We start from the raw sequence: 13567 nt of genomic DNA on the forward strand, positions 1-13567 counted from the left end.
ATCCGCCGCTGTAATTTTTCTTCCAATGACAGAACCTTGGATTTATTCTGACAATGCTCCATCTTGCTCCTGAAACAGGTTATTTAGTCACCTCAAATACTGCTGGTAGTAATGATGCAACAACCAGAGCACAAAGATAAATAGCTCCAAGTCCACAGAGTAACAAAACCTCAGAATTATTTGCTAATTACATGTAAGCCTGACTGGTGCAGTCAGGGACACTGTACCAAAAGCTTTAAATTAAACCAAATTGTGTTAATAACCACAGTGTTTCTGAGATGTGCTGGCACCTCTTAACCCTGACATTTCCCCAGATATTAAAAACTGCTCATGCTTTAGTATCATATGAAGAGTGTTCAACTCAAAAAATACCTACCCATACCTGGTCCCAACTGCAGCAGGGTAGAATTGGGGCTTGGGAGAATTCCATCTGTGAGGGAAGAGCCATGATCCTGCTGGCAGATAGAAGGACCTTTCAGAGAGGAAAGAAAGTAGGAGCAGCACACCTTGAAATGCTCCTTATTCTCCAAAGCAAGGGGGCCTGTGTGTGTGCCTCTGCTCCCAGCAGCACCCCAAGGGACACGACTCTGAGGTGCTCATTGCCCCCGGCTTGTAAAGCCCCAGAAGTGCCCCTCATTGTCCTCACAGAACACCGAGGCTGCATCCTCTGAGGCTATGAGGGGAAACCTTTATGTGCAAGGTCAAGTAGGGCAGGAGATCAGACCTAGAACCAGATGGCACAGGGGTGTAGGTCCAAAAGCCAATCATCCTTCCATCAGGGAATTTTACTACAGCCTCTCAGCTCCCACAAACCTTTCTTCCCACAGGCACTGCTGCCTGGGATGCTGGTACACAATCCGCTGCTCCTGGAGCAGCAGAAGCTGTTCCTGTGCTGGCACCCACAGATCCAGGAGAAAATACAAGGCTGTAGGAGTGGGCTAGTAGCACGCTGTAAAGCTAATGGAGACTTTGCTAGGATGAAATGTAAACCTGGCAGTGATTAACACTTATGACTTGAGCCAGACCATGACCAGTGTTCCACTTCCCTACGGTATTTAAAAATAATATCTGAACACAGAGAGACGATGTCACTCCATTACATCTTTGCAGCAGCAGAGTAGTGCTGTACAAGCCTTGGAGTTCAAAGGACAAGACACTGGTCTTGCAAAGATTGCTGTGCCAGCTCCAACACTGCTGATCCCACAAAAATCTGCTGGGGAAGCAGGCACAGCACACCAAACAGACCTGCAAGGAAGAAGAGTGTACAGCACTTCCCACAGGAATGAGGGAGATGTCGTTTATCTCTAAGGCAAGACCTGGGCAAAATGTACCTGCTGCTGCCTAGTCCAGCCTCCAAGACTGCCTGCAGACCTCCACGGGACCCCACGCCTGCTGTCCTCAGCGCGACATTCCCTGTCTGTGCGGGGTCCCACTGCACAGGCTCCGCAGGCAGAACGGCTGCACGGAACAAACCTGCACCGCCATCGTCAGCATCCGAATGCTGAACTTTTCCAACTTGATTCCTCCCTGCCCCCTCTGTGCTGATTCCAGCAGAGATTCATCCAGACTGCAGAGGCACACCCGGAGCTTGCATAGCTCCTGCCACGTACGAAGCTCACAGCTGGATGATGCTCACAGCTGCACTCTTTCTGACCTGTCATTACTTCTATTCTTTTTTCTTTTGCCAAGCCCTTGACATCTCTGTACAATCCCCCAGTAAATCACTGTGTGGATGGAAATTGCCCCAGTACCTAAACGAAGCAGTGAGCATCTAAACCAGAAAGAAACCCAGAGGCAGTGCAGTCGCTTTTTTAGGTGCTAATTTAGCGGTAAAATCTAATTGTTCATTTCAGCCTTTGCTCCCAGGATCCCGGGGGCGATGCCTGGCTCCAAGCATCACGGGGTGAGGTTGTGGATGCAGGACTCACACGAAGCAAACCCCAGCTGAGGTCTCACATACTCCTGGATCGGGCTGCTGCTGAGCCAGCAGAAAATCTCTTGGGCAGCCCTTTCTCCCTCCCATTTCCATCAGCTCAGACACGTTTTGCTGTGCTGACAGGCGGACAGGCGAGCATGCATGTGCCGACTGCTTTAAATGTTGTACAGGTATTTTATAGAGATGGTGTTTTTTGTTGTTTTTTTTTTTTTTTTTTTTTTTGAGGTTAATCCACCAGTAAAAATTATTCTTGATTGAATCCTACTCCTCAAAAAAATCACCCCTCCCCTGGTTCATTCCCAAAACCTGTTCTAGCTCTACTTTAAAACACATTTTCTACCTGTACTTAAAACAGCCCCGAAGCACAGGTGATGTTTCTCTGCCACTACATTCGGGGCTTCCTGCTCGGCACAGTGCATTCCCGGCAGGCAGCTCTCGGCGACACAAGTTGTTAGGAAGATTTTATCTCGATGTCAAGACCGGTCCGCGCTTCGGGGCACGGAGTCCCGATCTCGCCCGCTTCCAGCGGCCGGGAGCAGCGGGATAACAGATGCGCGGGTGAACGAGATAAACACAACGACCTCACAGGACGGCGGGAACACCGGGCGTGCACCGCGGTATTCCTGGCACGGTCTAGCCTAGTCAGTCCCAAACGACAGCATCCCGGCAAAAGGGGAGGTTCGGCAGCGGAGAGGTGCACCAAAGCGGGAACAGCCAGGACATAGCGGGGTTGGATGGACCCGCGGTGAGCGCGGGGCACCTGCGGCAGGCTGCGGGGAGTCTGGGGCCGGCGGGGGTGCAGAAGGTGGCGTGAGAGATGCGGGCGCAGGATACCGGTACCGGCGGGAGGTGGGATGCAGGATGCCGGCGTCGCCGGGAAGCACAGCGCAGTGCGCGCATGCCGGTGTGCTGCGGGACGCGGGTACTCACCGGAGGTCGCCGTAAGCGCCAGCGTAGCCCTCGACCCAGGGCTCCAGCTCGCTCTTGATGCCGGGGGCGGGGGCGGCGAAAGGCGCCCGGCCCGGTGGGTACCAGGCATCGGCAGGGCAGTCGGGGGGCCCGGCGGGCGGCTCTGGGTACGGCCCGTAGAGCTGCCCCTCCTCGGCGAAGAAGGTGGGCCAGGAGGGCGCGGGGCCCGGCGGGACCAGCTCGGCCCCGAAGCGGCACGGGCCGCCCCAGCCGCCGCCCGTGGCCGGCCCCGCCGCGCTCTCCAGCTTGACGCGGCCGAAGCCGCGGGGCAGCCCCGGTCCGGCGGGCGGCTCGGCGGCCAGGGCGGCCTCGAAGGCGGGCGAGGGGTCGCGGGCCGGCGGGCGCGGGGCGCGGGCTGGCCCGGCGGGCACCGCGAACATGCAGTCCTCGCGGGGCAGCGGCTCGGCCGGGGTCTCCAGTGCCTCCAGCGCCAGCCCCATGGAGGCGGACACGGCGCGGCACAGCTGCCGGGCACTGTCGCCCAGCGCGTCTTCCTTGTCCGCCGGCTCGGTCTCGGGCGGCGGCAGCAGCGGCATCGCACCCGCCTCGCCCAGCAGCTCCCTCAGCTCTCCGGTGCAGGTGAAGGACGAGCCCGTGGCGGGGCCGGCGGCCGGCAGCGCCTTGCCGACGGCGCGGGGCTCGGGGGGCGGCAGGCAGCCCGGCGGGGGCGGCAGGCAGGCGGGAGGGTCCTGCGGCGGCCGGGGACTCGGCGGGCAAGGCGCGCTTGGCGGCGGCTGCCCGGCGCCCGGCTCCTCCCGCGGCGGCTGGAAAGCGTCGCAGACGCTCTGGAAGAAGCTCTGAAAAGCCCCGCGGAAGGTCCTGCCCGCCGGTCGCGGGTAGACGCGACCGACCCCCAGCTGCACCTCCATGCTCGCCGAGCGCGGGGCAGCGATCGCTGCGGCGGCGGCGAAGCGAGGCGAGGGCGGAGAGCCTTGGCAGCGCTCCCGGCCCGACCCCCGCGGGCCGCCTACCCGCGGCGCTGCTCCGCGGCGCCCATGGCAGGGACCGCCGGGCACGGAGCTCGGTGCGCGCAACAGGCAGGGAAAGTTGTCGGCGCGGGCGCGGGCAGGTGCGGCGGCGGAGCGAGGGGCGGGCGGGGGCGGCCGCCGGGAGGGAGGCGCGGCTGGGAGACCGCCCCGCGCCGCGCCTCCGCCGCGATTAACCCTGTCACGGCAGCGACACCCGCCTGGCCCCGGGCTCGGCGCGGCCCCACCGGCCACCCTGGAGCAGTGCGGACGCGGAGCCGCAGGCCCGCCGCAGTGTCCGGGCTTGGCGCCTCAGCGGGCGGGTCGGAGCTGGATGAGGCTGCCCTGCCCGCTGTGGACATGGCCCGTCACCGCGATCCCTGAGTGAGCGCCCGAGCGGCCCCCGCGCCCTGGTTGGGCGGGACGGGGCGGGGACGGGGGCGCTGCGGCGGCTGTCCCGCTTCCCAGCTGGGCTGCTGATGGAGCGGGTGCGTGCGGACCACCCGCCCCGGGCCGGCTCGGCCGCTCCCCCGCTGTCCCCCCGGCTGACAGCTGGCGCAGCTGGGCGGACTTGGTCAGAAAAATGCTCCTTTTCGCGCTGGCGTGTCGGCGCTCAGCAGCTCCCCAGCCCCGGCTGGGCCGGGCCGACCCCCGCACCTCTTGGTTTGCCTCCTGCCCGAAGACCGGCCGCCCGCTTCCACCTCCCACTGCCCCGCGTCGTGCCACAGCCCCCGCCTGCCACAGCACAAACCATCCCGTGGGCACCCCCGCCCGGGTCACGAACTGCGATGAAAAACACCTCGCTAGCAGAAAAAAATTAGTGCGGGACCTACCGTAAACAAGGCTTGAGCTCCCCTTGCTGGTCCTGGAATAACAATCCTAAGGCAATTCTGGGAGGCATCATCCCCAGGCAACCTGAGAATGGAATAATTTTCATTCGAGGGAGCTTCAAACAAGCCCTGATTACATTACTTTGAGCCCCTTTGGAGGCAAAGGGAAAAAGTCATAAATAAGCAGAGCCCGTGGGGAAAACAGAGAGACATAGCCCATCTTTTAAAAGCCTTTTTACAAGCTGTAGAAGATAAAAATAAAAATCGAAGTCCAGCCAAGCAAAATTTGGCAATGTCCTCCATCCTGCCTGCGTGACCAGAGCAGCTGGAGGAGGGGGAGCAGGGCTGCTGAGCCGGTTGGGACGGGGTCACTGCCGCTGGCTGCTGCAGCCTAGGACGGCTGCAGGCAGGCGCTGCCGCCCCCCAGGGTGTGGCGGGCCCAGGACTGTGCCCAGCTCTCCCTGGCTGCCAGCGAGGAAGAGCATTTGGAGAAACTTCATCAGCCCTCGCATGTGGTTGAAATGCCAAGCTGGGCTCTAATGCCAAGTCCCTGAAGCACTGAAGGCAGCTCAGCTAACACCTGAGACCGTAAAAACCAAGGGAGATGCAGTAAGATGTGTGCTGTCAAGTGGATGTGGGTTCCAGTGTCTTTGCTGTTCCAGCCCCTCAGAGTTGACAGGCTTCTGGAGTGAAATATACAGACTCTGGAAAACATCTAGGGGAGGATTCTCACTGTGAGCCTCAAGAACTGTACTGAGAAGGGCTGAGGGCTTGGGCTGCAGCACGGTATTGCTGCAGGAATGAGGGCCTTTACCCCTCAAACAAGGCGTGGGCTCTGACCAGAGAGCTTTGTTTGACCCCACTGTTCCCACAAGGAGGAAACATGCTCAGCTTGTACATCCTGAAATACCACAACTTGCAAAGACCTCAGCACAATTCAGAATTTTGATGTTCAAACAACCCTCCCGTCTGGGATGGGACCTGTTTGGGCCTCAGCTCCTAGTTCTGGAGCTTTAGCTTTGGTGCTTTTGGTGCTGCCTTGCCCTTTCCTCTCTCTGCAGTATCCACAGGGCCCTGGATTTTCCCCCTGTCTGAATGTTGCCGTAGGGTTTTTGGAATGTTGATCACTGCAGAGGTGCAGCAAGCAAGACTGCAAGATGGTTTGTGTACTTCAGCCTGCACTGCCAGCTTCAGTTCTGACTGATGATCTGTGGTAAAGATGTTTTTAATTTATTTCTTGAACAGGCATCTTCCAAGGGTTTTTTTTCTTACTTGGTCCTCACATTTCATTTAAAATTGATGACATGTTTGTGGATTTCCTGGCTGTATATGTGCATGACTGCATACGCTACGCTTAAAGGTTCTGTGTATTTTAATCTTTATACTTGGTTGCCAAAGTCATCACACGGTGTTCCAGAGGCATCCTTTTCCCAGCCTGAATTTGATATGGATTTTAATTATACTTTCCTGTTCTCCCAGCAACATATATTCAGGCAATTTGTATATATAAGTGGTCATCTAAGTATGAATTTAACATCCCATACAGGTATTTATAAGACTTTCTCCATAGCCTGAGGTCTGAGGTGTTTGTGTCACCGGCAGCTTGGTCTTTCAGTTCAAAGTCAATTTAGATGCATGAGGAGTTAAAATAATTGAAGATGATGGACTTGACTGTGCGTCATAGAACTTTGCCTAGCCTCATCGGAAGCAGAGAGCTCCAGTTTGGGCAGGGGGAGATGCTGAGGAAACCTAATCCAGCAAAACACTTCAACACATCTTCGTCTTGAAGTGTATAAATAGTCCCACTGAAATCTAGGAAATACTCCTGTGCTTAAAGTTTAAGGATTTCCTTAAGTGCTTTGCTGCATCAGTACCAAGATAATTATTTACAAAGTGCTGTCAAAAATATTGGAACCAAGAAAAAACTTTTTCTGATAAAATCCTTTGGCTCAGAATGTCCTGTGTGACTGCTCAGAACTGCAGCAAATAACATCTTTCAGAGAGATAAGAGCCATTCTATGAAAAAATTTCCCTCTAGACCCAAGAGTAACAGGTGGTCATTTGTTTAGTTGCCTGAAAAATTCAACACCAGGTGATCTCTAAGAACTCAAATCTGCAGCCACAAAGAGCTCGAATGTTATCATCACAGTCCCACAGAACTTGCCAGGAACAGAATCAATCATTTTTCACCATCAATCTTTAGTAACACCTAAAGGAGGGCAGTAACACCGAGTCCGACAGTTTTGCTTCCATTCCCTGAAGCCAGCTGCAGGCATAACCCATTAGCCATTGCTCACTGAATTACTCAGATTGCACTCCTCCTTTTGGACCGTCCCAGCTGTGAGGAGATATCAACAGCTGTGAACCTGTCTGTGGTACACCTGCCCTGCCAACATCCTCTAAATGGTGAACTAATGGAGTTTTTTTACAGCTGCAGCAGCCTGCATGAGAAAAAGAGGAATCATTTCTGTGGAGGATTGAGAATAATGGCAGAGATTCAGAAAGAATCACAAGCATGCAAGTGCTGTATCCCACTCCCCGCCGGGCCAGAGGCAGCTGGATGAGCCAGAGGCACTTTGAACCTCAGTGGTGCCTCTGCAGATCGGAACACGCCTCTGCTCTCACCTAATTGCCACTCGGCAAGGAAGACGGTGTAATTTAGGGGAAAGTAACATGCACACGGGCAAGGGAGGCTGGTTTGTATTCTCCTGGATGCTGTGGCCAGGGTGTGAGACCATTAGAGCAGGAGGAGCAGCCAGCCCAGCCTTTCCACCAGCCCACACCTCTGGGCAGCAACCAGGCAGGAGCGTGTAAAACACCAGACACATTAATGCTGCCTCCCACAGCTTTTCCTCGTTATTTTGTCCACTCTGTTATTCTTAGGCTACGAGAACTGCACAATAATACTTTTTTTTTTAAGATTTCAAATATTTTAGCCATTTGTGTCAATCCTGGACTGCTAACTGCCTTATCTCATCACACAGATATGTGAGTTCACATGGGTGGGTTAGGAGGCTTTAAAATTTGCCCTTGCAGGAAGGTGCACACAATGCTTCCACTTTCATATATTTTAATTCTAAGCATTAATAATGGCTCACATCTCTCATAGCTTGCACCTTTCTGATTTAGGGCGCAGGTTGTTTAACTCTTCCTTGCACCTCTCTTTAGCAGCCAACACTGATGTTGCTTTTCCCCAAAAAATCCCTAAGCTCTGGTGCCCCTGGGGCAGGAATTATCTGTGCCTCACTGCTGCCCTCGGTGAGTTTTGATCAAGCACTGGGGACAGATCAGTGAGAGGATCCCGCAAGCCTTCTCTCAGCAAGGGGGGATTGCTTGAGCATTGTCACCTCTCAAAAAGCAGGAGAAGGAGAGTTTGCCCAAGAACCGGCTCACAGCAGGATTCCCTGGCTGGACCTTGCCCAGGGGAGGCATCAGCCCAGCAGCATCAGAGGGAGGCAGACCTGCACAGTGCCTCTCAAATACCTTTGTTCACATCAGGAACAAATCTTGCTTTAAATACAGGGCTAAGAGATGTCTTAGGTAATACTTCTGGAAGAGTTACAATCACCTGAAGTGTTGTTCCTCTCTTTGCCCAAATTCATCCCTGTCACCTCCACAGAATCACTAGCATGTTTTCCTTCTCGGACAACTTGGAGGCCGATTTCCAGAACAGCCTGTTCATGCACCTTAGTGAGATGTCTGGAGTGCTTGGTCCATTCATCAATCCTTGCAGTGCTGAGAACAACACAAATCTTCACTCATAATGAAATACACATTTGTACCATTTCTCATGTCTTACACAAGTGCCTTTTGGGCAGCGTTTGGAGTTTCTCAGGAGCCAGAGAAATGACACACAGGTTTGTGAGGAGTTCCGATACGAAATCTGGTCCAAGGCAACAAACTGACATTTTCCCAGCCTGCAGCTGGTAGAAGACTGGGATTAGTCCACTTCCATTGCTCAGCAGGCATGCCCACCTAAAGTGAGATGCAAGAGGCTGATGGAGGTTCAGTGGCTTCACTGAAGCCTGTGGGCACTTTGAGCTGCCTTCAGCAGGCCAGGGCTCCTCCAAACTTCAGTGTGGAGTTGTGTTTGGTTATTGCTGTGTGTTTGAATACTCTGAGGATTTCAAGAAGTGTCAGGATGTTTTCCTTTATCTGCAGTTTCTAATGCTGCTGGTCTTTGTCCCAGCTCAGCAGGCACAGCTCTTCCCCAGCACACCTCAGAGGTCACTGTATGTGTTTCAATTTCTAATACTGCTGTTTAAAGACCCTGTAACACACCTAAAGACTATCAGAGTGAAAAAAGTATGTGTCTTGGTTTGGAAAGACAGGTATCTATCAGGGAAAACTGGAGTTTCCCTTGGAATGGAGAAAGTAAAACCCCCTCCCTCCAAATTATTATAGTTTTGCAATTAGGAGGTTTCAGGCAAAAGTATGGGAATAGGAGTAACAGTTCTTTACTAGGAATATTAAAAATGCAGATGCAATAATAATAATAATAATTTAAAAAAAAAAAGGCAAGTAAACAAACAAAAGTCCTTGAAAACCCTGACAGAGATACAACCTGACACCCTGTCGGCCAGGGTGTTGGAAGCAGTCCAATTAAGTCCTCTTGGAGTGATAGATGTAGTTCTGTTGGAGTAGAGATGACCCTGAAGTGGCAGTGAGATAAATCTGGTCTTCCTCTGAGAATCCAGTGGAAAAGAGGATGCTCTGCTGTTCTGAATCTCAGGTTTTATCCAGGTAGGAATGCTTGGCTCCCACTGGGTGGAGCATCTCACAACGGAATGATTTAATTTTACCAGTCATGTGGTGAGCCTTAACGGCTCATTAACAGCAGATATCCCCCTGGAGGGAGGATGGGTCGTGGAAGAGATAAGGAACATTGCTCCCCTGGTTTTAACAGCTGGCCCATTAACAGAAGGAATACATCCCCCCTTCCCTCTGGAGTTAGAAGAGATAAAGGAAAAAAAAAATCTCCCCAACTGGTTTCAACAGATGAAACAGAATACACAATTTTTGGTTACATAACCCAAGACAGTATTTCAGGGCTCAGCTGAGAGTGACTGAAAGGATGAGGTTGTGTTGATCATATGTAAGAGCTGCTGGGGGAAGGAAATTGCCCATTGGAAACTTGAATAAAACAACATACCTCTGTCATGTTGTTACAGCATAGTTCACAAAAACTCTGATGCAACGCCCTAGAGGTGAAAGACTGCATAATTTACTCACAGGCATATTTTTACTGCTCCTTGGATACTGAGGTGTCTATTCTTTCATCAGGAAAACCTCCCATGCCCTTTTAAGTCATTCCTCTTGTACCTTGACTTCTGTCTACATTCTCCCCATCTACTGACTATGAACTCCTTGCCCCCCTTCACTGAGCATGGAGCTCTTCCTGCATGGGCTGGTGTGACAAGCACTTCTTTATTGCCTGTAGAGCCAGGCAAGCTTCTGAAGGGGACAGTTTCCATCTCTCCTGTTCTTCTCTGTATGTTCCTTTGCTGCATAACACACACTCTGGGGCACTCACCTGGAGGCAGGTCCTGAGATGCTGCCACTGCATTCCACACTGCAGACTGCACAGCATCCCAGAATAACATGCAACGTGGATGAGAGGTCTCCTTGGGCTCATCCCTGGAGAGGCAAATCCAGGCCTGGCGGGTCTTCACTGCTTCTTGCACTCTCTGAAGCACTTCCCTGGCCCTCTGGTATAAGAAGGAAGTGTGCTTGGTAATAAATTAAAGGGAAAACTGGAATAGTGCATTCCCAAGGGGGACAGTAGAGATGAAAAGTATTTGTCAAGGCATGCCTCACTTAAATGACCTGGAAAAAAGTCATAAATATGGTTAGTGTAGTGTCTCCAAAGTGCCTCCAGTGAATCAAAATAAAGAAACCTTTAAGCACAGGAGTCTGAAGTCACCAGGACTGGCTGCAACACAGAGGTGAAAATAATTTCAAGAGAGCCCAGAGAGGCCATGTGGGTTTGTGTTCCCCACACATTCTCCTGCAACACAAAAGTAACCTGCTGGTAGAACAAGTTTTCAGTGATTTATCTCCTGCTGCCTTTCAATTAGTATGGAAAATTTTTGACTTACAGTAGAAAAACCTGTTAATGACATCATTCCAGGGCAGTAAATCTTGACTTAAGGAGGCCACAGAGACTCCCAGCCCTCTGTACCCTGGGCAGAGATGTGATTTCTGTAATGTTGCTGCCATGGGCAGTGATATGGCATTTTTACTCCTTAGACTTTATCTTTGCTGCTCCAATTCCAGCATCAGCAGCACACACTGGTGCACACACGAGGGTGTGCACACAGACACAGACACCTTAGTCTGGTCCCATACTGGGAACAGAGGTTACAGCAGTGGTTGCAGCCCTTCTCTGACACTTCAGGGCACTGGCCAGAGACTAGACGTGCCACTGAACTGAGTGTTGGTCTGGGCCCTGCTCAACCAATAACTGACATTTATTGACTTCAGAAATTGAAATTTGTATCTGGAACCATACTGCCCAAAGCCTTTTCTGTAGAGCCCATGGTTGTTTTTCACGTGATGTTCTCTGGGTACTTTCACAAACTGTTGCTGCACATTTCCTTGGGAAGTCTCCATGATTGCAAACCATCAGCAGATGTCTTATTTTTCTGAAACATCAAGAAACTGGCAGCTTTACTAGCAGAAAAATAAGGGAGAACATTTTTCTTGTTGTTACGTAGCTCCCTGTCAAGCACAGAGGTCTGCAGTTCCTGCACTTATTTGTGTTTTGTTGTTTAGTCTTGCCCCCAAGGAATCCATCCCTCTGATATCCAGCCCTATTTTGAAACAGACACTAGAAATGCCATTTCTGTGCCGTCACGTTTTGCAATCCTGACAGATCCCCAGGCTAGCCTGGTGTCCATCCTACCCAGAAAGCCCAGCTCATTACCAAGGTCACTAATTGGCCCCGCTGTGATCCCCCAGCCACATTGCCATCCCTCTCCTTGCAGATCCAGAGCACTGCTGGCTCCTTCCTGCCTAAGGGAGGTTTGAGGGATGGCTGCATGTGCCTCTGCAGCTGGAAGCCAAGCACCACGTTTCATTCCTGGTCTCCTCTCCTCCTGAGCATGAGACCACATCAGCCACAGCTGGCAGGAAGAGGAGGGGAGCTAAGCCATGCTTCAGTTAGTTTCAGTTAGTTCCTGCTTCACTTTACTTGTTCTTTTTGTTGTCTTTTCTTTTCTTTTTTTTTTTAAATTCCATATAGACACAGTTGTAACCCTGCAAAAACAGCCTTGTGCAGCATCACGTTCTAACCCAGAGGCAGCCCAAAGCACCAACTTTCTGGGCTTGTTGGCACCAAACAGGCGATGGCCACTGAGAATATAAACCACTGTTGGATGGTGTCCCTTGCAGCAGCACAGCCCAGGCGTATTACTGAGCTGGTCCTGCATACCAACACACACAGAGCATTTCTTTCGGGCCGTGTGTGATTTTGTGATCCCTTAAGAACACGGTCTGCACTGCGCAACCATTCTGCCAAGAGAAGAGGCTTTTGGCTGCGTTAAAATGTGAGCCATCTCTCTGGATTTAGGAAAGGGAGGAGGATTTCTCTCCTGTCGAGATGGGGGATGAACACTGTGTTTGTAAATCTGCAGCAGAAAGCTGTGAAAAACATCTGCATTAGTGAGAACACAGCTTGAAAAGAAAATGAAATTCCCTTGCATTGCAATCTCTGTGAGGTGTCTGCCAACCTACTTTCTGGCAAGCCAAGAGTTTCAACCAATTATTTAGTCCTTCCTTCCTTTTCACTAGTGCTGCTCACAACAACTCATATAAGCTCATCATTTCTCTGTTATTAGACAAAGTACTGTTTCGTATCAGCAAAATAAAGGGTAAACAACGCGTGAGCAATCTGTTTCAAATCCACTGCCACTGCTCAGGTCCTGCCTCACAACAGATCTTTGAACACCTGAAATCTGTTCTGTCTGCTGAACAGGATCTGAACTGAGCTGCTTTTCACCTGAAAAACCACCACAACAACAACTCGGCCAAAATGTTTTTATCATTTTCAGCCCAAGAAAAACAAGTCTAGAAGAAATGCAAAATGTGGATGTCTCAAAGACCACTGTATAGCCAAGAAATTATTTCCCCATTGATATCCATGAGTTTACCACAGGACAAGGGAAAGGCAAAGGCTGTACAGTTTTTGGCAGCTAAAGAACAGTGAGTAGACCAGCAGGAGAGCCTTCTCTGCCTCTTTCATTCAGTGTCAGTTGATCCTTCCTTTTGCTTTTTGATCTTCCTACAGCACTGCAGTAAGACAGGAACCCCTCAATGCTTTGTGGTTTTTATAAGCCCAGTGAGTCCTGCAGAGCTTTCCCAGTGCCAGCAGCCCAGCTGCTCTCCCTGTGCTCACACGTGACAGATGCCTTTGTCCCCAGCCACAGATATGCATCATCCTATGCAGTGTCCAATGGGGCTTGGAAGATCCTCCAGTCCTGGAACTGAGTTGTCATAGAACAAAAATGCAATGAGAAAACCGATTTGAACAAGAAAGAGTGGGTCTGGTTTCTACACAGATAATTCTGTTAGACCTGGAACACAAACACATCCAGCACTGGGTCAATAAGCCACGAGACAAACAGCAAGGAAACGTGAATTCGCTGTTTCAAACCCCAGTATGGCAAATACCCAGAAAGGCTATGGAGGTCAGGGAGGGGATCTGAGAAAGGGATTTCTGCATGTCCTTGAGCATCCACAACCTTTTGGGCCCCAACATTAACGTACAATCCAAACTATCCGCAGTTTTTGGTGGAATCTAACTAGGCATGAGGAATTCCAGAAGAATCAGAGACCTGGTTCAAAGAAGGAGTGATCAGACTGTGTTG

At 51.6% G+C, this 13567-nt stretch overlaps 1 protein-coding gene across 1 annotated transcript in view; it reads right to left on the reverse strand.

Annotated features, from left to right (window-relative positions):
* AR (androgen receptor) overlaps positions 1–4596 on the reverse strand; it is a 38984-nt gene extending 34388 nt beyond the window's left edge. The window contains exon 1 of the mRNA XM_063422655.1: positions 2867–4596. Within this exon, the coding sequence (XP_063278725.1) occupies positions 2867–3774 (908 nt within the window). The 5' untranslated portion in view covers positions 3775–4596. The remainder of the gene's footprint in view (positions 1–2866) is intronic.
* Between the last annotated feature and the right edge of the window lie 8971 nt (positions 4597–13567).

This window comes from Prinia subflava, chromosome Z, assembly GCF_021018805.1.
Source record: "Prinia subflava isolate CZ2003 ecotype Zambia chromosome Z, Cam_Psub_1.2, whole genome shotgun sequence".
NCBI classification, from domain to species: domain Eukaryota; kingdom Metazoa; phylum Chordata; class Aves; order Passeriformes; family Cisticolidae; genus Prinia; species Prinia subflava.